This window comes from Arabidopsis lyrata, assembly GCF_000004255.2.
Source record: "Arabidopsis lyrata subsp. lyrata unplaced genomic scaffold ARALYscaffold_4, whole genome shotgun sequence".
Classification (NCBI taxonomy): domain Eukaryota; kingdom Viridiplantae; phylum Streptophyta; class Magnoliopsida; order Brassicales; family Brassicaceae; genus Arabidopsis; species Arabidopsis lyrata.
Window position 1 is genome coordinate 13,687,580 of NW_003302552.1, and position 22,390 is coordinate 13,709,969.

At 35.6% G+C, this 22,390-nt stretch overlaps 4 protein-coding genes across 5 annotated transcripts; 3 read left to right on the top strand and 1 right to left on the bottom strand.

Moving 5' to 3' along the window:
* Positions 1-6,585: 6,585 nt before the first annotated feature.
* On the bottom strand, positions 6,586-6,851 carry LOC110228988. Its single transcript, XM_021027579.1, is given in 1 exon segment — positions 6,586-6,851. A coding segment is annotated over 1 exon segment (201 nt). The 5' UTR covers positions 6,797-6,851; the 3' UTR covers positions 6,586-6,595.
* A 73-nt stretch (positions 6,852-6,924) lies between these two features.
* On the top strand, positions 6,925-10,536 carry LOC9317133 (cell division control protein 6 homolog). The gene is given in 17 exon segments (XM_021027138.1): positions 6,925-6,985; positions 6,988-7,161; positions 7,262-7,364; positions 7,464-7,684; positions 7,766-7,840; positions 7,926-8,035; positions 8,130-8,236; positions 8,329-8,388; positions 8,508-8,581; positions 8,827-8,877; positions 8,967-9,016; positions 9,166-9,247; positions 9,357-9,446; positions 9,711-9,773; positions 9,873-9,968; positions 10,112-10,201; positions 10,288-10,536. Coding segments are annotated over 17 exon segments (1,533 nt in total). The 5' UTR covers positions 6,925-6,931; the 3' UTR covers positions 10,321-10,536.
* A 1,112-nt stretch (positions 10,537-11,648) lies between these two features.
* LOC9315294 lies at positions 11,649-13,812 on the top strand. 2 transcript variants are annotated; one of them, XM_021029208.1, is made up of 8 exons: positions 11,649-11,817; positions 11,905-12,093; positions 12,274-12,334; positions 12,448-12,541; positions 12,624-12,756; positions 12,851-12,980; positions 13,081-13,307; positions 13,381-13,812. In XM_021029208.1, the coding sequence occupies exons 1-8, from the start codon at positions 11,719-11,721 to the stop codon at positions 13,627-13,629; spliced, it is 1,182 nt and encodes a 393-aa protein (XP_020884867.1). In that variant the 5' UTR covers positions 11,649-11,718; the 3' UTR covers positions 13,630-13,812. The 2 variants fall into 2 exon arrangements, with proteins under 2 accessions (XP_020884867.1, XP_020884866.1); XM_021029207.1 differs by having other exon boundaries at positions 11,650-11,817; positions 12,197-12,334; positions 12,423-12,541.
* A 3,433-nt stretch (positions 13,813-17,245) lies between these two features.
* LOC9315295 (anthranilate synthase alpha subunit 2, chloroplastic) lies at positions 17,246-20,496 on the top strand. Its single transcript, XM_021029424.1, has 11 exons — positions 17,246-17,533; positions 17,601-17,794; positions 17,881-18,070; positions 18,156-18,307; positions 18,430-18,545; positions 18,639-18,885; positions 18,987-19,043; positions 19,137-19,289; positions 19,405-19,485; positions 19,760-19,846; positions 19,912-20,496. The coding sequence occupies exons 1-11, from the start codon at positions 17,305-17,307 to the stop codon at positions 20,272-20,274; spliced, it is 1,869 nt and encodes a 622-aa protein (XP_020885083.1). The 5' UTR covers positions 17,246-17,304; the 3' UTR covers positions 20,275-20,496.
* The last annotated feature ends 1,894 nt before the right edge of the window (positions 20,497-22,390 follow it).

Consider the following 22,390-nt stretch of genomic DNA (forward strand, 5'->3'; position numbering starts at 1 on the left):
TTAAGATTGAAATTTACAAAAAAGAAAGAAGCAATTTACAATTTCAGTCTAAATATGATAAGCATTTATTAAATGCGGATTAAACAATTTTTTTTTTTTAACAATATGGACTGAATTGGAATAAATTTATATAAATTCTACTCCGGGCAGACAACGGAAAAACTTGAACCAAACTGAACCGAAAAACCGAATGTCAAGAAGAAAACACAAGTGGTTATATTATATCTTTTTGAAACGTTCCAAATGGAGGGGGTAAAAAAACCGACGGTGGAGAAGGAGAGAAAGGTATGCACCAACTTGCCGTAAGTTGACGTCGTTGAGACAGTGACATTAGAAGAAGGTGAAGAATTGACGGCTCTCGTTGGTATTTGGCTCATGTCCTTCTTAACGGTTGATATTTATTGTTCTTTCAACAATATTGGACTCTTCTCATCCTCGTTGATAATTATTCATTCCCTAAGTTTTATTCAATTTCATTTAAAACACGTACGGTGGAATCTGACCCTATCCTAATTTTAGTTTTTTCTTTCTTTATTTATCATCGTCTATATTGGGACCATCGTGAATATTTTGTAATAAAAAACTTTAGGGACATGCTGCATGCACATGGATTTTAAACGATTTAGCTCGTCTCGTGAGTTTAGGAATATGGGATGTGAAATGTGTTGTTGAAAGAAAGTTCTATAGGAACATATAATGATTATAATCAGTCACTCGGAGAAACTACTTTAATCCTTTATCGAAATAGACATGAAGTAGCAACTGAATCTAAAATTTTACAAGTTAATTATATGCCATGGTTATTACTTAATTATAAGGATTATGTTTTCTCGAACTTTACTCAATGTATCGCCAGAAGAAGAAATTAGTGAGAGCAGTTGGAATTATTCTTGATTAGAGATAGCAAATCATATTCTCGATCAAATAATTTTTTTTTTTTTTTTTTTTTTAAAAACAAACCAACTTACTTTCATACATCCAAGAACGTCTTGGTACCGATTACAACAACAGTGCCTCCAATAATGAGATACACCTACAATAACAAACAAAGCACTAGAACACATTACACAAGAAACCTCTCAAACCAAGTGGCCAAAAAAGACACACTATGAGGACCTAGACTCTGAGCTCTTGTAAGCGGATCCAAGTGACAACGCAATATTCCTTTGATCTCCACAATCAAGGCAGCCACAAGTCTAAAGACTGAGGTATGAAGCGAGCATTTCTTTCTTTCCAAAGGATATATATTGAGGCATGAAAGGCGAGTCTAAGAATCGTAGCCATATTCTTGTCTCGGCAAGGATTCCTTAGCCATCCAAGACCATCCTCAAATAAAGAAGGTAGAGTTACATGGGCCCTTGAGGTAAAATAATTCCATACCTCCGCAGCGAAGGCGCAATCAAAGAAGAGATGTTGCCTAGATTCATCGTGAGCATTGCAAAACAGACAAAAAGAAAGAACAACCAATCCCAAACTTAGCAATCTGTCCCTCGTGTTGAGCCTATTACGAGCAGTAAAGCCAAAAAAGCATTTTTTGGAATTCGACCTTTGAACCAAATAGCCTTAAACCAGTCTACATCTTCCCCATGGGGATTCAAGTGTTCCCAAGTAGAGGCTGAGGAGAATCTGCAAGAAGCCTCTTTCTCTCCAACTTTCCACAGAAAACAATCATCATCAGCCTCTTCATGGACCTTTACCACAGCAGGAGATGGTAGGCACTCTTTCAATAGTTGAATGATGGGATTTCTACTTCTACTTCTAGAAATCCACCAATCATTTCCTCTTAAAGCATCTGCCACAGTTGCATTTCTTGGCAATCCTGTAATTCTAGGACCCAAGTCTCCAGTGATATGCAACAATGGCCCCAAAGCAGTCCAATTATCACTCCAAAAATTGCAAGTGATTCCAGAACCAATCTTGCAAACAACGAAAGGCCTAGCAATAGGTCTGAGCTTGCAAAGGCTCTTCCAAATCCAGCTCCCTGAGTTAATTGTGACCATTTCCCAGAAGTTGTTCTGCTCCAATAAATTCCTCCTTACCCAAGATACCCATAATGAACCTCCAGCTGTGAACAGGAGCCAAATTAACTTTAACCCTAGGACCTTGTTCCAAGGCTGCAGCCATCTCAATCCCAGTCCACCCGAAGACTTTGGAGTACACACCTCCCAACTAACTCTAGCCCCACGAGCAGAAAAAGGAGAACCTTTCCATAAGAAAGCACAACACATCCTTTCAATAGTTTCCAAACACTTATTAGGCAAAATAAAGATGGAGGCCCAGAAGGTAATGATGGAGTAAATTACAGACTGGATGAGTTGTAATCTACCAGCAAAAGACAGGTGCTTGACAGACCAAGAGCTGAACCTGCTGAGGATTCTATCAATAAGCGGTTGGTAATCTTGTTCTTTCATTTTCTTTGAAGTGAGAGGGACACCTAGATACCTAACAAGTAGAGAGTCTTGCAGAAGACCAAGTCGGTTTGCCATTTCAGAGTTCTCCTGAATACATCTTATATCTTATAAGATATTCTCGATCAAATTGATGTGTGTTATATATCTTATAAATCCTTGTTGTATAACACTTCTACCTTTCTTAGCTCTTTAATTTGTGACTATCTAATTTGGATGAATAAATCACTCATAATTGGCTTCTTTTTCCATATGGAATCAAGGATATCAGCGAACCCATTAAAAATCATAGGAAATGTTTGACACAAAAGATGTCAAATTCAGTAAAATTATTGAAGTCAAATTTAAAACATATCTTGTTAGAAATAGATTGATTACGAATTTCGAAATTATTACTGTCATACCAATAATTTGGTCGTTTCTTATTATTTATAAATGTTTGGTTTAGGGATATGCTATAATTAACGTGAAATTGTTAAAACATAGAAAAAGCAAGATATAAAACGTTTTCATCAACTAAAGAAACTAATCAACCAATATCTTAAAGGAAAGCAAATTATAATGAATCAAGAAAACCACTTAGAGCATCCGTAGTGGCGTATCCTTGCGTGGGGTCCGTGATTGACATATTTTGTATCTTCCAGGAATTTGATAAGATGTATACATGTATGAGCTATTATATTTTAAATAATAAAGGCCTAGACGATTTTTTAGGCGGTTTAGACGTTTATAACATAAAACATTATCAATATAATATTATATATAAAAGTTATATAAAATATCTATATAAAACTAAAAATTATGAAATTATATATAAAAATTAGATAAAATATTTATTTATATTTATATTAAACAATATATGAATATTTATAACTATATATATAAATAAAACTCTAATTGAAATTGAAAAAATATATTAAACAAGATCTATATAATTTTAGGCGGTCAAGGCGGTTATCTAGGCGTCGCATGAGAGCCTAGCGCCTAGTCGGGGCCTAGGCGACCGCCTAGACCGCTTTTTAGAACACTGATTTTAAAATACAGAAATAATGCAAAAGTTGTCTCTCTCTTCACACCCGGGTGTAAGTTTACACTCGGGTGTAAGACATTCTATCTCTCTCTTTCTTTCTCTCTCTCTTTTCTCTCTCACTTTAAATTATAATAATAAAAAAAATCTTACACCCCTCCCTCATATTTACACCACTACGAATGGTCTTAGACCAATATCGCTAACTCCACGTTTTCAAGCAAATTTCCGTGATTGACATATTTTGTATCTTCCAGGAATTTGATAAGATGTATACATGTATGAGCTATTATATTTTAAATAATAAAATGCTTTTAAACGAAAGATTAAATGCATTATCACATCAATGTTGGTGTGGACCATGACCGGACGCAGGTCCGACTCAAACATTACTTAAATCTAGTGCTATCATGTTAAAAAAAATCCTAAACATATACTATTTAAAAATAAAAAAAAATAAAAACATGTAAATTTTTTTTTTTTTATCCTTGGACCATGTGTCCTAGCACCCTCAGCACATGTGCTAAGCCGGCAGTAATCGAACGGTAGGCTAAGGGTGTGGGATCCGCTTAGTTCTATTAAACAAGTTCTCATATTAAAAAAAGAAAGTTCTCGTATGGCCCGTCAATTTAAGTAAATATGTAATATGAATACTTGAAGTTATCGAGAGATACGATATGTAGGTTATTCACTTATTTGATTTGTTTTTTTGGGAAATGTACAATTCTAAAAGGTGAAAATAAGTTAGATATAGATACAGATTATGCAGGTGATGAAAGTAATTGCTAATGGGCAGCGACAAGGAAGAACAGAGTATTAAGACAAATCATAAAATCAAACGCTAAATGTCCGAAAACGTATGGAGGGTAAATAAAAACAAAGAGAAAATGATAGAATACACCACGTCCACGTGACACAAAGGAGTAAAGGGGTTTGGTTTATGAAGATTGATATGATGGGCAATGAAACAAAAGAAGATATGATGGGCATTTCACATAGTGAACAACTTTTAAAACGGTGAATAATGAATGTTAATTAATATGATCATTATGGTATCAAAATAAGATGTTAGATTTACAACTTTTTAACAAAAAAACTATATATTTACAAGAGAGGTATATATGCGACAAATATATATATATATATATACATATATTTTAATGTTTCCTTCTGAACATCTTTCGATAAGACCGCTGGAGGGTAAATAAACACCCATTACTATAAATAGAGTAAAAATCACTTCAAGACATCGGTGTAATAGCTTACAAAGAACATCTGACTCAAACCAGAAAGTGATTAGGTAGATTTAAGAAGCAACCAAATGAGGTGATATTGTTCTTGATTCGGAGCTGTTTATGTTACTAAACAATAGGAATGCGTTACATTGTATACCACGGTTGTCTAAGGAGGCAAGCCGTTGAAGTGACCATATTTTTTTATGTGTGGGTAATATCAATGAGACCCATCCTATATTGGTCATCCGAGAAATAAGGTTGCATTGCATGTCACTATGTCAGCCTCCTCAAGAATAATTTTGATTGGATATGTCGTGGTTTAGTTGGTGATTGAAATACCACCTAACCATATACACTCGATTTGGGGTATTATGGAAAAAAAAAACTAGAATGGTAAAAGTAGAATTTAAATTCAATGAGAAGATATTACTTACAATTTTTAAAAAACTATTTTGTTCTTGGACGAAAAGAAGAACGTTCGCAAAGATCAAATATTGAATAAAATTTATATAAGCTAAATAACTTTTTTGATTTATATGCAACTCTTATTTACTTTATAACACAGCAAAATAAGATCAAACAGATATAGGAAACAAAATAAATGCTTACATAGTAGTGACTCTTGATAGGAGGATATAGCCAATTTGAGAATCAAAAAAAGGAGAGAGACATTACAAAGGCCACCACTCTTATTATCTCTTATCTTCTTTCTACCTAGTATTTATCAAAAGCTTCCTTCATTTTATTTTCGTAGATATCTACGCATGCATTGTTTTTTTGGCTACACACCATATAATAAATCATCAATTCATGTGGATATCATTCTTCTATATCAATGCATTGCTATTTTTGGGCAACATATCATATGATATATGATCAATATATGTGGATATCATCCTTCATTCCTTCTATATCAATGCATTGATATTTTGGCTACATGTATCATATTAGGCCTGGGCATAAAACCCGAAATCCGAAAACCGATCCAAAACCGATCCGAAAAATCCGGAACTGAACCCAAACTGAATAGTCACAAAATCCGAACGGATAATGAATTCTCCTATCCGAATTATCCGAACCGAACCCGATCCGAACCGAAAACCGAAAGGATATCCAAAAACCGGAAATAAAAATTATATATCCAAAAATATTAGTTATATTTAGTTGTAATTTTATAGCAAATAACAAAAATATCCTAAATATCCTAGATTTGGGAAAAATTTTAGTTATATTTGTTAAAATTATACATATTTTTGCAAAATTTAACCAAATTTTAGTAAGATTAAACCAATTTTTATTAAGATTGAACTATTTTTAAGTTTTTTTTACCGAAAACCGATCCGAATCCGACACCTATCCGAACCGAAACCGAACCGATGACTCATAAAATCCGAACGGATAATAAATTCTCCTACCCAAATTATCCGAATTCGAATATATCCGAACCGAAACCGAACCGAAAAATCATAAAATCCGAACGGATAATAAACTCTCATATCCGAATTATCCGAATCCGAATATATCCGATCCGAATCCGATTTAAAATCCGAATGCCCAGACCTATATCATATGATATATCATCGATTTATGTGAATATCCTTCTTCCATAAAACCTTTTATAAACAAGATATACATTAAAAATATCTCCACGTCGTCTCTATGTTGTTATCTCATACTTCATTGATTATATAAGACGAAATAAATAAAAATATAAGTGCATTGACACACCGACACCTATAGCTTTCCTATCTTCCATTCTGATTCTTTTTTCGTCATTATGTAATTTCTGATCTATCGAGTAATTAAGGGTGAATATAAACTATATACAATTGCTTCACGTTAATTTTGTATACGTAAAATGTGAAAAAAAATTAAGAAGTTATATTAAAACTCTCCAAGAACTAAGTAAGCATAGTGGACTTTGTTTATATGTCAGAAACAGAAAGGACTTTGGTTACATCGTTTGTTTTAAGATGGGCCTTTAGAAGGCCCATATTAGGTCTTAAATTGTTTAAAAACTAATGCGGCCCAATAAAATTGCCGCGAAGCCGATGGTTTAAAACGGTAGCCTAACAAAACCGGCGGCGAAAAAAATCTGTTCTATTGCGATTTCCCGCTACTTCCATTTTCCCTCTTGTTTATTTTTTATTTTTCCTTTATTTTTCTTATCCCATTTCCTCTTAAAAAATCTGTTCTATTGCGATTTCCCGCTACTTCCATTTTCCCTCTTGTTTATTTTTTATTTTTCCTGATAACCTACAATGCCTACCATCGCCGGACCTAGTTCGTCTCCTCAGAAGCATGTCATCGGTTCTAGAGATCGGAGATTATCGGAGGTCTTAGATCCGCTGAAGTCAACACTTCTCGGAAACGGAAGTTGAGATCTGATTCGGCTGCGGAAGTTGCCGGGACGACGGTGTTGCCTGTGAATTCGATGAAATGGAAATCGCCTCGTCGATGTGCTATTTCAATCCCTAAGACCTCTGATGAGGTAATTTATGAGCTCCTTGGTCTAAGAATTCGATTTATAGTTAGTTCTTGATTAATTTTGGATTACTTAATCTGAATCTGTAATGGTTATTCGATTGCAGGAGATTAAGGAAGATTCTAATGGAAATTTGACAAGTCCAGTGATATCAGCTGTGAAAAACTTATCTGTTTGTTTAGACGTTAAATCAAAATGGAACCCTAGAGGTATGTATAGATGAGCCTTCTGATTCTTCAGTGTTCTATTTGATTCTAATGCTCTCAGTTAGTTTGATTGTATAATTGATGTATTTTGAATGGTTACAGATGATGACCAAATGAAAGCTGTGAAAGAGGCATTGCATGTGTCTAAGGCACCGTCAACTGTTGTTTGTCGTGAGGATGAGCAGAGACGGGTTTACGAGTTTGTGAAAGGTTGTATGGAACAGAAGAAAGCTGGGAGTTTGTATATATGTGGTTGTCCTGGAACTGGAAAGTCACTATCCATGGAGAAAGTAAGACAACAAGCTGAAGACTGGGCAAAGCAGGTAATCATTCTTGTGTCTGTTTCAGAAATTGTGATTGGTTTGAATCTATCAATAGGACTGATCTTTCATGAAATTTTACAGGCGGGTTTGCCTTGCCCGGAAATAGTGTCTGTTAATTGCACATCACTGACAAAAACTACAGATATTTTCTCCAAGGTAAGACTGACCTTATGCAATCTAACTACCTCCAAGTTCTGGTCTCATTTCAATGTAGTTGTTAATTGAGTTATTTTGTTTTTAGATACTTGGTAACAATGAGTCCGGGAAGAAAGCTAATGGTTCATCTTCGCCTCTACAACAACTTCAGAGTTTGTTTTCTCAAAAGCAACAACGATCCAGCTCAAAGATGATGTAGGTTTTTGTTTTGTTTTGTTTTTGGTCTTGTGATATGGTGACCTGCTAGATATAATTACAGTGCTGTTTCTCATTCAAACTTTATTTTCAGGCTAATAATTGCAGATGAAATGGATTACTTGATCACAAGAGACCGAGGTGTCCTTCATGAGCTTTTTATGCTCACAACTTTGCCTTTTTCAAGGTGTATACTTATAGGTACTGTCTTCTGCGTTATCAAAGTTCATATTTCTTATCTGTTTACTCTGGTCATACACTTTTTAAGTTTAAAGTTCGTATTTGTCCTCCAGGTGTAGCAAATGCAATAGACCTTGCAGATCGTTTCCTTCCAAAATTGAAGTCTCTTAATTGTAAGAATTTCTCCATCATTCGGTGCCATTTGACTTCTTTCTTCACCATATGTCCCTAAGCTTTAATGAAGATAAAAAGTTGTGTATACTCCTTTAACTTATAATTCCAATTAATGCAGGCAAACCTTTGGTTGTCACTTTCCGTGCCTATTCTAAGGATCAGATCCTTAGGATACTGCAGGAAAGGCTTGTGGTAAGTCTACTTCAACTTTGTGATATAAGATGATGAGAGAGATTTGTCTGATAAAGTGATTCATAAACTAGTGAAAGCAGTTGGTATTCAAGGAATTATGAAGAAAAAATGCATAGTAGATTAAGATGTCAATAACCAATGTTGACCAAATCTCAGGACCTTGGAACTGTCTGATGATATATTTAATCTAAACTCATAGTACTTTCTATGTTGATCTCAAATTATTATTTTCACTATTGTAACAGGCACTTCCATTTGTTGCATTTCAGTCCAATGCCTTGGAAATTTGTGCAAGAGTAAGAATATATATGCCATTTTTTCCCTCTCAAGCTTGTTTACATTTTGAGATTCTTTATTGATATTCATAATTTGTTCATTTTCCCAGAAAGTATCAGCTGCATCAGGAGACATGAGAAAGGCTCTATGTGTCTGCAGGTGAAATCTCTTACGAATTTTGTTTCTATTGAGTTTTTTCTTGTATTGCATAAGATGAATGAGATAGAAATGGGCTTTTTTTTTTGTGCAAATGAAATCATTACTCTAAAGATGACAATCCCAATTAACTCACATTTTGTTTTTTCCAGGAGCGCTCTAGAAATCTTAGAAATAGAAGTTAGGGGAACAATAGATCAAGAACCACAAGGTCCAGCTCCAGAGGGTCAAGTGGTTAGTATTTTACTCTCTACTTTACTCAGGTCACTTACTGACGATGAAAATATCCAGGATCTATAGAAACCGTTGTCTTATTCCATAATTGTTATCACTGAATCTATAGGTGAAGATGGATCATATGATAGCTGCATTGTCCAAGACGTTTAAATCTCCAGTAGTTGACACCATCCAGTCTCTACCTCAACACCAACAAGTAAGTTACATATCAAAACACACACACATTTTTTTATATCTGGTTCTTCTCGTTTTCAAGTATTAAGTAACCGTCAGGATATGCTTACTACATAATTTTACATAGAATTAGCAAATCTTAGTTTTAAGATAACAAAGTTGAAGTCACAACGAAACTAAAGATCCGTGTTAGTGTTTATTTGGTTCTATGACTTAGTGGCTAACAAGACCGATTCTGAAATTATGTAATGGACTTAAATAACATGCTTCTATTGAAAATTTGCAGATCATAGTCTGTTCTGCTGCAAAGGCCTTTAGAGGAAGCAAAAAGGATAGAACCATTGCAGAGGTAAATCTTCATTGAATAAATAATACAGTCACACAACATGAAGTTATAAATTGAGACATTGTACATAATATTCATCTCTGTCTTCCCACTTTGATTCAGTTAAATAAGCTATACTTGGAAATCTGTAAATCTTCGATGATAACTCCAGCTGGAATTACTGAGTTCACTAACATGTGCACAGTGCTAAACGACCAGGTACTAACTCCTATCAGAATATTCATCGTCTAGAAGAGTATAAGCTAGAATAATAACTCATGGTTTCTTGGTTTATATAACAAAAGATGAAATAGAATCTTGAAGAGACATTTGATAGAAAAAATCATCTTGGTTTGGCACAGGGGATTTTAAAACTCAGTCATGCTCGAGACGATAAGCTAAAGAGAGTGAGCCTTAGAGTAGATGAAGCAGACATCACATTTGCTCTTAAGGTATACACACACTCCCTAACTAATTACAAACTATTTCCCAAATTCAGTTTCTTAATTTAACACATTTCCTTTTCATTGCACAACAGGAAATTCGATTCTTCCGCAACTGTCTTCTATGATGAAGTTACTGAGTTATAGCAACGGGTTGGTTCCTTCATTCTTTATAGAATACAAAGAGTGTAAAAAAACTCAGTACACTCAAATTGTTTTATAATCAAACTATACTCTTTATGAGATTACAGGCTGATTAGCGCAGATGTTGAACTCTTATTATGTAATCTTCCTTTTTCCGACAACTTCCATATTAACATTTATAGTATTAGCCATGCTCTCAATGAAATTAATGCCATCAAGTGATTGTCCTTTGTAAATTTTGGAACGTTAAAAGACACTTACATACATTTCCTACTCTACTTGTTATAGATGCATTATTGATGTATATACTAGGGACTAGGTCAACAATAGTAATAGAAAATCAGTAACAATCATTCAAGTTTTTACAAGATGCAAACAAAGGCATTAGTTACATACTTGCATTGAAAGAGAACTCAGTGTCTGTCATTCAACTGTACAAGGCCTTAATAAACGATACTGGTAGATAGATTTTAAATTGGCCACTCACACTCACTAAACCAGGCAAAACAGCATGGGAGAGAGTGTTACATTAGCAATGCAAAAGATCATAAGAAAAAGGTCATCTAAAGAAACGAGGCTGACCTCAAAAAAATTCAGAGTCTCAACCAATGAAACTTAGGACAGCAGTGATTGTCTCGTTTGTTGCTTCTGAACATATTATATCCTACATCACTCTGAAGTTTCATATCGACCCGTCTGAGCTGTCTCATACTTCCTGGAAGGCATTTTTGGGCTTAAAAGCAAAGAATATATTGAGGTCACATATAGAAATCCTGATAATTAAAAATATTAAAGCATTTTTACCTTAAAGCTGATAGCTCTACTTCCAATGCTGCACCCATAGAGAACAGAACTTGGCCTCCATACTTGTGACTAATTCTAAGTAGTAGCAATGCAAGTTATGCTTCTAAGGTACAAGAATGCTTAGAAGCACTAAGAGAGGCATCAAGGATCCTGCCAACGACCTGAGAAGATCATCAAGTCATGCAATGTTCAAGAAAATGCTTCACAAGCACTAACCTCTGGTGTAACTTATCATACACGTAAACCATAATATTTGTTATATCCTTTTTTTTTCACCACTTAGATTTTGTTCTATGTATAGATATAACTAATTAATAAAATTTAAGATGTAATTTGATATGTTTAATTTTCTTTTATAACAAAATCCGAGTTGAAACCGATCCTAAACCGGGATTGAAAACCCTTAACTATATATAATGATGAGCGCGGCCTTTATAATAACAACGATCGATCTCGTTTCTTTTCTTAGCTAGAGAGATGCTCTAATAGTCCAAGTAAACAGAGAGAAGTCAATTTTTGATGTTGTTTGTTAATAGGAATCGTATTCGGCTGAGCCAGAGACTCAGTTATTGAGGTTTATGGATTACGTTGGGAGAGAACTTACACAAGTGCGATTTCCATGGCTGAAGATGTTTCCTTTCAAGGGTCCTTGGCCCAAGCTTATCGATGTGATCAATGTAAGCTATTTCTTTTACGTTTTTTTTTTCCAATCAAAGTCGTCTATGTTAGATTGTTTGAGCTGATTAACTTTTTCTTATAACCAGGTTCCAGTGTGTGATATTCCTGAACCTATCTACAAAACATCTGTCGATTGGATCAAACAAGTTCCAGTAATGACACTCTCTGGCTTCATTGTGTGGGCGTTTCGCTGCACTCTCACTCATTTGGAAGCACAACAAGAAGGTGTCAATTCTGGCAAGATTGGTGAACAACCTACTTCTCCCAAACCTCATGTAACCTTTCTCGAAATTGATTATCGCTTTCGCTTATGTATGTGTGGTTGAATGGTGTAATCCAGTTTCCTTTGTTTTGACTAACTCCATTATGTTTGCTTAGGTGGTAGTATTTGTTACATTGGCAATGGTATTACGTACAAGACCTGAAACTTTTACTTTTGCATTGCGGACTATTAGGCAGAGGCGTATGTTTCAAGGACAGGACAAGATTCCGTTTACAGTTTGGATGATGGCTCAGGTTCGTGTGAACTAGGACCAAGAGTTTTGGAAGTTGTGTTTTATGTGAACTGTATTATGAAATTTATTGAACTGTAAAATGTGGACAGGCCTCCCAGGGTTATTTATGTGCAGGCTTGCTTTCATGGGCGCATAACTTGTTACCAGTAGTCAGTAATTCGGACTGCAACCCTCAGTCAAGGGATCTCATCCTGCAGTTGGTTGAGAAGTGAGTCGCAAGTTTTCTTTTTCATCTCCTTTTTTGCTATATACAATCATCTGATCTTTGTTTATGCAATTTTCTTTATCAGAATTTTGTCGGATCCAATGGCTTGGACAATGCGTAGGAATCAAGCTATTAGGGAGAGAGAGCGACTGATTCCACCTCCTTCATTTGAGATCTTGCTGCGGCTTACATTCCCTGCTTCATCTGCAAGAGTCAAAGTAAGTAGCTAGTAATATTGGAATTCATAAAGCAAAACATTGATGCATGCGTTTTCCGATTCTGATCACAAGCATGGTCTCTGTGCGCACACAGGCTACAGAGAGATTTGAGGCAATTTATCCCTCACTGAAAGAAGTGGCTCTTGCCGGTGCACCAGGAAGCGAGGCAATGAAACAAGTCATTAAACAGATATTCACTTTGTCTTTGAAATTAGCTAAAGAAGGTATATAATTAGTAACAAAACCTTGAATCCTTGAGATTTCTGCTTCTCTCGCTCTCTCTCTTCTCCGAATAGAAGTTCTAATGTGTTACCGTTGTCACAGGAAATCCTACTTTGGCCAAGGAAGCTACAGAAATCGCTATCTGGTGTGTGACCGAACATGTTGATTGCTGCGAGCACTGGGACAATCTCTATATGAGGAATCCAGCAGCTAGTGTTGCTGTTCTAAAAAAGCTTGTGGACAATTGGAAGGATCATTCCCTCAAAATATTTTCATCACCGAGAAATACTCTCACTCTCGGTCAAACTATGAAGAGCTTCAGGCTGGAAGTAATACCTCTTACTCTTCGAAGGCTAACTAATTTTATTTCATCTCTGACTTAAAGCTGTTGTGATATTTTAGAACCAAAAAGCCATCACTGAAGGAGGAGCGAATGTTTCTCTTTACAAAGAAGCTGACAAGTACTGCAAATTGATCTCGCGGAGACTCTCCTACAACCATTACTGCCTCAAAGCTACTGCTGTGGTTCTAGCTGCTGCAGGAGCCACTGCTGCAGTTGTTCTATCTTCCAACATGGAGCTTAAGAACCTGGTGAACTCATTGGATCTGCACCTATACCTCAATGCAATCACCACAGCTTTTAACATCTAAGAGAGAAATATCTGATACAAGCAGTGAGGGCTTTGAGATTATTATCTATATAAGCTAATGTCTTAACATCTTTCTAGTAGGAGTATTTAAAAACACAAAATATTTTAGTATATGACAGTAATTTGCATTTTGACTTTGATGAACTGAGATCCTACGATCAAATCAAGCCTGGTTTTTTTTTTTTAATACACTTCTTGAGTCTCATATGTCCACATGAGTCTCATCTATTGATTCATATAGTTTGCAATAATGCTCCAAAGATAAGGATTTGATAGTGCCTAGGCATATGGTGAATACTGGTCAGTTCGGTTCAGAAGTTCAGGTCGTTCGGGTTAAAGAAACCACTTCCGATTTGAACCAATTATCAATTTGGGTCAGTTCGGTCTAAATTCCAAAATTTCGGTTCGGTTCTCTAAATTATTGTGGCAGGCTGGCAGCCAAAGTTGAACCGAATATCATATTCGGTTCAGCTCGGTTCATATTAATAAAACTATTGATATTTTCTTGGATTACAGGTGATTTCGGTTAATTTCGGTTTAATGCGGTAAATTTCAGTTCAATTTGGTTAAAATCGGTTCGATTTGGCTCACTAATTTATCACATCATCGTCCAATTTCAGTCAACACAACACCATTAGTGCAGATTCTCTAGTACACTCATCATAACAAATCACCAAAAAACTTAGATATTCAAAGATTCAAAAGAGTCACAGATGACAACCATAATAAATCACATCAGAGACTTAGAGTAGTCTACTCTTAGAAAACTGAAGCATAAGAAGTAAGATACCTAAGCAACTACTGCTTATTAAAACTTTAAGAGGATATAAAATGAATCTAAGGAGGTTGCTTGAATTGCTTCAAGTACCTGAAACAAATAGACCATGAAAGCATTGTAAGTCCAGATTTTCGAGTGTAAGAGAGTAAGAGACATAGGCTATTGCTTACCTAGAGGTGTCAAGCGGGCCAATAGCCAGCGGGCTTTGTCCAAGTAGCCCACAGCGGGGCGGGCTTGGACATCATTTTTCATACCCATAAAATAACGGGCCTCACGGACAAGCCCAGACGGATTGCGGGTTTTTGCGGGCAGGCCCGCGGACTACAAATATTTAATAAAAATAAATAATTAATATAAATAAATAATTATTTTTACATAATTCTGAAAATATATATGTGAAATATATGAACATATAACGAAATTTAATGTATAAAATTATAAGATTTACAAAAAAATTAATTCTAAAAGTTTTTTTTTATTGAAAAATTGTTAATTTCAAATTTTAAAAATTAATTTTATTTTTTAATTATTTTTAAAATATTTAAAATTAAGCCCGCGGGCCAGCCCGCTAACCCGTTGGGCTTAGCGGGGCGGGCCTGGACATATTATTTTTGCCCGCGGTCCTAGCGGGCCGGCCCGCCGCGGTCTCATAAATTTAAATGCCCATCGCGGGCCGGCCCAGATGGACGCAGGCCGGCCCGTTTGACAAGTTCTGAACTTGGAGACATTTTTTGCACAACTTAGAATTGTCTCCTTGAATCTGTAGAAGGAAAGTAAGTCGTTAATATTCATCACATCTAAAGACTGATAAAATTCAAAACATAGTCCCTAATACACATTATCAAGTTGAGCTAAGAGATAAAAGCCCCTAACCTCAAGTATTTTTGTTGACGTGTAATTAGAAGTACTTTATGAATTATGTTTCTTTCTTGCAATGCAGAGAGATGACATTGTATACTTCCATTAACAATGTCGGGAACCGAGTAGCAAAGAACTTGTCCAATCCTTCTGGATTTGTTCCCACAAGATCCTGAGTACAAAAAATAAGTTGAGTCTTTTGTACAATAGTGTCTGAAAAACTTGCTAACAAGGAAAAACCTGGATGTCTTATGGAAGTTCTCTGTAGTGATTCGCAGAATTTCTGACTAATCAAAGCAAGTGCTGCATGCTTCTGAAGTCGTAAGCCCTATGGACCTTGCCAGTCTTCTCACTGTCACGTTCTGTAATAAGGTAGGACTAAACTTGTGACCAATCTTATTCTCCCATGTCGGATTCCCTCCCATAACATCATATGATTTCTGCCTTAATGCATCCAAGATGGTAGAGTTGGCATGGTTTTCCACTCGGTCACTGGCTTCTCGCAAGAATGATAGCCTCATATCAGCGTTCTGGTGTAAAAGATTACACATTCCAAGTTGAACATGTCGATTGTACAAGTTCCATCATCCATGCGAAGAAGCTGCTCTGATGCTTGTCAACCCTTACTACCTACAATATTCATGGATGCGTATTAAAGAGTGGTTTGAAACTCATTTCATAAGCATAATCATTGGTTCAACAAAAAAATTGTTTTCAAAAGTTATTCAGTCTATCAATTGATACAGTAATCAATCAAACACAAAAAGAAAGGATGACTCATCAAAGAGACGCTTGTTGTTGCCCATATTTGAAAGCTTTGCAATCAAAGTCATTTGCACATTTCAAGCTTGAACTCTTGATAAACTACTTCCAAGTCGTTCAAGTGGGAAGTCCATAAGTTATATCCTTACATCACATCACAAATATCCCAAAAAATATTAGTTGTATATTAAAAAGTATACATCACAATACAAATATTATGAATTAATTTGAAATCTAAATTAACCTCATTAATTCTTGCAAGACGGGTGACAAAAGGCCCACAACTTCTCACAATACATTTTCATCCAATGGCATCTCCAAATAATCTTTAGTTAATTTGCTTTTTTTTCTTTACTTCGTCCCTAGAGAAGATGACAAGATCATGTAGATCACATGTCCAAGGTTCCCAGAGGTAAGCAAAATCCTTGAACTCATAACAGAAACGGATGATTCTTGAGTGTTTGTCTGATGCATTATGGCTATTAATTTCATTCAAAATCTCGGATGCCTCAATTTAGGATAGACTAAGGCATTTTACAGCCACTATGCGCCGTGGTTGACTAAAGCCCTCAAATACCGAAGAGTCTTTTTCATATTCAATATTATTATTCATTATAAACAATCTATTAATTATTTTACAAACTTTATCTTGAAAGAATTCGCCTCAACGGAAAGTTAGAAGCTTTTCAACTTCTCGAAGGTGCTCTGGTGCATCATGGGTTGAATGAGCTTGTGCTTCAACTATGATACAACTTTTTTTTTGTTGATATCCTATAATTGAAAATGTTTTTCTTTGTATTTTAAATTTTAAAATCTCTATGAAATTATTAAAATCTCCAAAATCTATAGCTTAAATTTCAAAATCATGTGTAAACTGTTTTTCTTTGTATTTTAAATTATTAGAATCTCTATGAAATTATTAAAATCTCCAAAATCTATAGCTTAAAATTCAAAATCATGGATTATATATTTTAAATTATTGATTGAATAACACATATTTTCAATTTGGAAATTTAAATTGACCAAAATTCTGGTTAAATTTTAAAATTAATAGAGATCATGAATCCAGCAAATAGATATGTTGGTTACAAAACTGTGCTTGACCGTTTTTTTTGGCAAACACATCCAGACCAGATATGCTTTGGTTAACGGTCTAATTCGGTCCGATCACCGGTCTGGTCCGGTTTAGAAAACATTGCTATACGGGCTTTGTATGTGTGTATTCTCCAGTCACTTAAAACTGTTATCGAAAGACTTAAAATCAACGAGCTCACGGGGATGTCGGCCGTTTCAATCTCCGCCGTCAAATCTGATTTTTCCACCGTCGAGGTCATAACCGTTACACACCATCGGACGCCGCCGCTACATTTTCCTTCGCTCCGGTTTCCACTATCGTTCAAATCCCCGCCGGCTACTTCTCTTAACCTTGACAGTGGATCAAAACTCCTCCACGTCTCTCGTCTTCCTTCTATCAAATGCTCATCTTCTTCATATACTCCGTCGTTAGGTAAAATCTTCTCCCTCATTAGCGCCTCTCAATTTCGATCGAAGTTAAACTTCTTCTCTCCTCACAGATTTATCGGAGGAACAGTTCACAAAATTTAAACAAGCATCGGAAAAGGGAAACTTAGTTCCTCTATACCGATGTGTATTCTCGGATCATTTGACTCCGATACTTGCTTACCGATGTTTGGTGAAAGAAGACGATAGAGATGCTCCTAGCTTCTTGTTTGAGTCAGTGGAGCCTGGTTTGCAATCCTCCAACATCGTAAGCCTTTCTTTTTAGATGATTGTTCTCAGTTTATGCATTGTGTTTGGTTCAATGAATTGAACTCTTGGATGATTTTTTCTTAGGGGAGGTTTAGTGTAGTTGGAGCTCAGCCCACAATTGAAATCGTGGCAAAGGGAAATGCAGTTACTGTGATGGACCATGGAGCTGGTCTTAGGACAGAGGAGGAAGTGGATGATCCAATGATGGTTCCTCAGAAAATCATGGATGAATGGAAGCCACAACGCATTGATGAATTGCCTGAAGCTTTTTGCGGTGAGTGGAGAAATCTGTTTTCAATAGAGTAATGTTTGTTTAGCATTGCTGATATTTTGGATGGTTGATTTGATTTGTTAAACAGGTGGGTGGGTTGGATACTTCTCATATGACACTGTACGTTATGTTGAGAAGAAGAAGCTGCCATTTTCAAATGCTCCAGAGGATGATAGGAGTCTTCCTGATGTTCATTTGGGTCTTTATGATGATGTGATCGTGTTTGATCATGTCGAGAAGGTATACTGTTGTTTGTTTTTAGTATTTGCATCGTTTTGCGGATTATGAATTGAAGAATTGATCTAGTTTGTCTTGATCCTTGGTAGAGTAATTAACTTTGCTGAATTTCCTGTTGAGTACAGAAAGCATATGTGATCCACTGGGTGCGGATAGATAAGGATCGTTCTGTTGAAGATAATTTTACTGATGGAATGAATCGGTTGGAATCTCTAACCGCTAGAATTCAAGACCAAAAACCGTGAGTAGATCGTTTTACCAGTCTTTTAGATTATAGTTTTGTCTTTTATTTATAAGATTCTGTTTATGCTCATGTGTTTCTTTTGAATTGCAGCCCCAAGATGCCTACTGGTTTCATAAAACTACGCACTCAGCTCTTCGGTCCTAAATTGGAGAAATCAACTATGACGAGTGAGGCGTACAAGGAGGCAGTGGTGGAAGCCAAAGAACATATCTTGGCTGGGGACATCTTTCAGATAGTTCTTAGTCAGAGATTTGAAAGGCGGACATTTGCAGACCCATTTGAGATATATAGAGCTCTTAGGATTGTAAATCCAAGTCCGTACATGGCCTATTTACAGGTATACTGCTATGGTCCTCTTTTCCTTACATATTTCATGAAAGTTAATATTACTAATCTGTGGACTCTCTCTTTTTTATTCTGTATGTGTTTAATTTACAGGCTAGAGGATGCATATTAGTTGCATCAAGTCCAGAGATATTGTTACGTTCAAAAAATGTAAGTGTTATCTACTCTCTCCTCTTTGGTTCCCTTAATCTATGAACCCCATCGTTTCATGAATGGCTCAATGTGTGTTTCCTTCTGCTACAGAGGAAAATTACCAATCGCCCCCTTGCTGGAACTGTCAGAAGAGGAAAGACACCCAAAGAAGATCTAATGCTGGAAAAAGAGCTCTTAAGCGATGAAAAACAATGCGCAGAGCATATTATGCTTGTTGATTTGGGAAGGAACGATGTTGGCAAGGTTCATCACTTGACCACTGCTCAACTCTTCTTCAGTCTCTGACCCTCTCCTTTTGGAAGCTAACATGCAGTTTTTAATCGGTAATCTAACTTGTTGGATATTCTCGTAAACTCAGGTTTCAAAGCCCGGTTCTGTGGAGGTTGAGAAGCTCATGAATATAGAACGGTATTCACATGTCATGCACATTAGCTCCACGGTATGCTTCTATTGCAATTTTACAAACAAGCAAACTTTCAATTCTAAAGTCCTTTTGCCTCAATGGATTTTTTGCATAAGTTTTGTTTTCACTCTAGTTAGTTTATAAGAGATCACAGTCCAATAATGAAAATTTTGAATAGAAGTGGTGTTGAAGCCTAGTTCTGTCTACACTAGAGAACCCATGAATATTTAACTTCACATGTTATGTGCATGAGCTTAACAATATGCTGTCCAATTTCTGTTTGTCTAACAACACATCTCCTTCTCCGCAGGTAAAAGGCGAATTACTAGATAATCTAACAAGCTGGGACGCTCTTCGAGCTGCACTTCCCGTTGGAACCGTCAGCGGAGCCCCAAAGGTTCTCTCTCACTAAAACCACAAACTCATTACACATTCACCATACTTAAAAATCATTTGATACAGGTAAAAGCCATGGAGCTGATAGATGAACTTGAAGTAACGAGGCGTGGTCCTTACAGTGGGGGTTTTGGAGGCATTTCGTTTAACGGAGACATGGACATTGCCTTGGCTCTCAGAACGATGGTCTTCCCAACAAATACCCGTTATGACACATTGTACTCTTACAAGCATCCTCAGAGACGCCGAGAGTGGATTGCTCATATTCAAGCTGGAGCTGGGGTTGTTGCAGACAGTAACCCTGATGATGAACACAGAGAGTGTGAGAACAAAGCAGCAGCTCTAGCCCGAGCCATTGATCTTGCTGAGTCCTCCTTTCTTGAGACACCTGAGGTTACTACTATCACACCTCACATCAACAATATTTGAGCATAAGCATTCTTGTTTTCTTTACTTTTGATTTCAGTATTACTCACTCAGATAGCTGTTTGATTTGCGAGAATGGCTCTTTCGAGTATTAGAATTTAGGACTTGTGTCCGAGGTTTGAGGTCTGTGGGACCAAAAGTTGCTAGAGTTTATGGGTTCTTCTTAATATTACAACTTGTACTAGCAAATATTTACAAATAATGTCATATGATCGATCATACAAATATAGTTTTGCCACTTCTACTGATTGGGGATGTGCCTTTAGTCAAGTGGTTAAGTCCACTTGACTCCGTCTTCCCCACCGGAGTTCGACTCCACTAAATCGCGTTACCCCCGCGTAGTAGGGATTGGCTATAGATCGGGCATTGTCGATCCAAAGATGTAAAAAAAAAAGGGTTTGATTGATACCGACCAAACAACACTTGTTGGGAGCTACCTAACCGCTTTAGCGATTTACCAATTGATGAAACCGTAATCTTATACGGTTATACGGTTAATAAAATTGGTTAAAATCGACGGGCAAAGTAAACGGTTAAATTACGGTTTCAAACGGATTAAACTATGCGGTTGGACATAGTTAACCGTATAAAATAACTAAACCGTTTATAACCATACCGGTTTAATCTTACCTATACTACGAGTCACAGCCTAGTTTGTCACTAAACCGAAAAAATGAATCTGGTCCGCCATTTTATAATCTGTATGCCACTATATATGTGTTATCACCATTTTACCCTTAATGAATTATTCTTACTTAATTTTAAAAAAATAAAATTAAAAATAAAAAAATAAAAAAAACTCTTGTAGATCCCAATGAAACGTAAAGAAACGCTCAGACAACATGTGGCTTTTATTTAATGTTGTACTTACCCAATATGTGGACCCCACTAAAAAGTTTTTTTTGTTTTTTTGCGGTAGAATATACTCATAGTTGTCTAGTTGTACTATCGTAATCATAGTTGGACTTTCCACAGTTTTCATAATTTGCAGCTGTAAATAAATAATTACAAGTTGGACAAATGATTTCTCTAAATTATTTTGCATTTCCAAAGTTTTCATAATGGAACATTGGTGAAAACTTGGTTTTCACCTTTTTTACTTCATATAAGAGGATCATATACTAAGTATTCCTTATACTAGAAGGGGTGTTTTATGTGAAAACAACATCTTTCTTAGAAATTATTAAATTTTTATTGTATTGATCCAAAATAGTTTGTTTATATTTTGGGTATTTAGTATATAATTTCACGTTTATAATAAATTATCAGTTATGAAAAATCAACAAATTTAAACATTTTAGCGTTACTTAGTGAACTGGTTGAACTAATTATATTAAATATTACCACGAAAACCAAAAATAGACATTTGAACTAGTTTAACAATGCCCAAATTATGTGTCCAACTACTATTTAATAATTTATATTATAGTCCAACTGTAAATACGAAAAAATTGTCAAAGTCCAACTATGAATATGAGAGAACAACTATAAGTATATCCAGCCGCCAAATCTAAAAGTGTATTTTATCCAGTCCCATAACTGTGCACTTTACCACACATTGGATGATTTTAAAACATTTTAAATTATCTACATTAAATAATTTTAATTTATATTTTATTTTCTTCTTTCTCAATTTACCCAGTTGGACCTAATAATTAAACCTCAGTTGTACCTAATAATTACATTTATACCAAAATACATAAACAAAAGACCCACTTTACCATACATAAACAAAGTTGAACCAAGTTGAACTAGTTGAATGGATAAAATCTCCTAAATGATAATTAATAGAGAAAAATTATGTGGCCAACTACAACATAATAATTTATATCAAGGTCCAACTACAAATACGCAAAAATCGCCAAAATACAACTATGAGGATTAATGTACAACTGTTCACTTGAGAACAACTATGTTTATAACATACAAATTTTTAGACGTAGTTGTATCTAAATGTATTAGTTGTACCTACGAAACCAATTGCATACATGAAAGTTATCGGCAACAAAAATCTCAAAATTTATGTTCTATCTCCGTTACTTTATAATATACATCGAATTGCCTTGTTGGCTTTGAAACTAAAGCTTACTTTAATCTAAACCAGAACCATTGAACTAGA

What these genes read in the sequence shown, in the direction of transcription:
- LOC9315295 (XM_021029424.1), top strand. Translation starts at nt 17,305, where the DNA reads ATGTCGGCCGTTTCAATCTCCGCCGTCAAATCTGATTTTTCCACCGTC. An exon ending in AGAATTCAAGACCAAAAACC is followed by an intron (nt 18,546 to 18,638) that starts GTGAGTAGATCG and finishes TTTGAATTGCAG; the next exon opens with CCCCAAGATGCCTACTGGTT. An exon ending in GAAGGAACGATGTTGGCAAG is followed by an intron (nt 19,290 to 19,404) that starts GTTCATCACTTG and finishes TCGTAAACTCAG; the next exon opens with GTTTCAAAGCCCGGTTCTGT.
- LOC9315294 (XM_021029207.1), top strand. Translation starts at nt 11,719, where the DNA reads ATGGATTACGTTGGGAGAGAACTTACACAAGTGCGATTTCCATGGCTG. An exon ending in AGCTTATCGATGTGATCAAT is followed by an intron (nt 11,818 to 11,904) that starts GTAAGCTATTTC and finishes TCTTATAACCAG; the next exon opens with GTTCCAGTGTGTGATATTCC. An exon ending in CTACTTCTCCCAAACCTCAT is followed by an intron (nt 12,094 to 12,196) that starts GTAACCTTTCTC and finishes ATGTTTGCTTAG; the next exon opens with GTGGTAGTATTTGTTACATT.